General features: G+C 39.1%; 1 protein-coding gene across 1 annotated transcript in view; it reads left to right on the top strand.

Moving 5' to 3' along the window:
- Nucleotides 1-2,500, top strand: part of LOC137992692 (probable E3 ubiquitin-protein ligase HERC1) — a 151,866-nt gene that overhangs the window by 138,251 nt on the left and 11,115 nt on the right. Inside the window, exon 63 of the mRNA XM_068838173.1 lies at nucleotides 527-603. Coding sequence (XP_068694274.1) covers nucleotides 527-603 — 77 coding nt within the window. The remainder of the gene's footprint in view (nucleotides 1-526; nucleotides 604-2,500) is intronic.

Here is a 2,500-nt window from a genome sequence, read left to right as displayed (position 1 = left end):
TGAGTAGAGAACAATTATATTACAGCATAAAAGTGTCTTGCAATGAAGAATAAGCTCGCTTTTTATTAGCTAACCGTGTTAGGCCCGGTTCAAATGTCGAAAATCTAATGCAAATGAGATAAATCTGTTGCATTAGATTTGGCGCATGTGAAGTTTGACGTTTGAACCGAGCCTTGGTTACCTCACGTGTGAAGGACAAAATGTTACTATATAAACACCAATGAAATACCAAGTGAGCTTTCGCGCGAACACATGATATCTTCACACGTGAAAAGATCACTAGTGGTTGCTATGGTTTCCATATGAAGATTGCGCCTTTCGATGCCTTTCGTGAAAAGATTTAGTATACACTCGAAGAGAAATTTCGTATCTCCGCGCGTGTAATATCATCTATTTATCTTCACTGCCCGCGGTGAAGATATGTATTTCAGTAAAAAGGAAAATCCTAGTATTTCATCAGTATCTCTCTGTAATACATCGAAGTATCTTAACTTTTTACTGTTGTTTTGTTGTTTCGTGTTCATAGGAACTTCAGTCTGGTGTAGTAAAGCTCTTGATTCCAACTCCAAACAGTAGCACTGAAGTTGGTTATAACAGAGACAGGTTAGTCTGCTCGACTGATGCTCACAAATTAGTTAAATTGAAATGATAATGTGCAAGCTGTTACGCTATCGAAGGTTTAACTTAACTGGTTCTCCTCATTTATAAAATTGGACCTGTGTAACGTTGGTCTAAGGGGTGGATTTCGAAAAACAAAGGGGTGCCGATGTCAAATGAACATATATGTCCACCTCCCCAGAACAGAACAGAATAGAACAGAATACTTTATTTATCCACGGTTGTCTCATCAGGCATATCTATAATAATTAATTAAAATTTAAAATTTAAAATTACAATTACATATTACTACTTTTTACTTATTTACTAATATAAAATATGAAATATAAAATATAAAACCCTGCTTTCCACGAGAGCCGTGCATTTCTAATCTATAAACTATAACTAATTGTAGTAAAATGACCCGACTACCGCAGCCCGGCTTGGAAGCTTTCTAGTGTTTCTGCTTGCCGTAACCCAACTGACAGACTATTCCAAAGCACCGCACCAGTATAGCTAAAGCTATTTTTCAAGTAGTTTGCGCGGGGCTTTGGAATATTTAGTTTGCCCTCGGCGTCTCTCAGGAGTATACGGTGTCACGGTGAATAAACATGGATCGCATATATTCAGGAGCGAGTCCATTTAAAGATTTGTAAACCATGGCAGCCTTTTGAAAGCTTCTTTGTGCCTCTAGTTTTTGCCAGCCCAGAATTTCAATAAGAGGATCGGCACTAGCGTCACTAGCGTCATAGCCAGAAAAGGTTCAAACATGACCTGGAAAGTGCTCCTTGGTGGGTCTGTTCCACCTTTGAGGACCTGGATGACATCACTTGGGCTTGGAATTGCATGTATAATGTTATTGCAAGCAGTCACATTCCCTTACGTAAAGCCAAGGTTAGAAAAAATTCACTACCTTGGATGAACAGTGAGATCCGGAAAGAGATGAATAAGAGATATAAACTTTTGAAAGCCTGTGATGGCACACCCGCTACTAATAAACTCTGGGTTGATTACAAATCCTCTAGGAACAAAGTATCTAAGATGCTACGACGTGCTGAAGCTCAATATTGGAAAAAGAAATTTACAGAGACCAAGGACTCAAAATCTTTCTGGAAAACTGTGAACGAGGCCACTGGAAAACCTAAGAATAAACATATTGGCCCCCTCAGAGATGCTAACAATAAGGAAATCACAAATGACTACGAGAAAGCTGAACTGATTAACTCTTACTTCATAAATATTGGCAAGGAACTAGCTGAAAAATTCCCCGAAGCTGATGAACCCCATCAATTCATGTACAGAGTTACCCCCACTGTGCAGGTCTTGGAGGTCAACATCAACAAACTCAAAACTGATATCAAGACAATTAAAATTAACAAAGCATCTGGTCCTGATGGCATCTCTTCTCGTAGCTTAGCTATTGCAGGAACATCCGCCTTAGAGGGCATTGTAACTGTTTTCAAGAGCAGCATGACTCAGTCCAGCTTCCCTAACACATGGAAGATTGCAAAAGTTAATGCAATCTTTAAAAAAGGAAACCCAGCAGATGTTTCAAATTATAGGCCAATATCACTTTTAAGTATCCCCAGCAAGCTGCTCGAAAGCCAGATCTGCAACATAATTGATACCCATCTGAACAGCTGTGGCATAAAAAGCTGTAAACAGTGGGGGTTTAGCAAGGGACTATAGACTGAAGGAATGCTTACCTCTATGACTGAAGGATGGAAGACAGCAATTGACAATGGTCTGACAGTTGGAGCAGTCTTTATAGATTTCCAGAAAGCTTTTGACACTGTCCCCCATTATATTTTATCGCATAAATTACACGCCATTGGAATATCAGGATCTCTTCATGAATGGCTAATGAGCTATCTTACTGATAGATGTCAATTTGCTGAAGTTA

Source organism: Montipora foliosa, chromosome 2, assembly GCF_036669935.1.
Source record: "Montipora foliosa isolate CH-2021 chromosome 2, ASM3666993v2, whole genome shotgun sequence".
NCBI lineage: Eukaryota > Metazoa > Cnidaria > Anthozoa > Scleractinia > Acroporidae > Montipora > Montipora foliosa.
The sequence above is the reverse complement of the archived record's forward strand: the minus strand, read 5'-3'. Positions and strand labels throughout refer to the sequence as shown.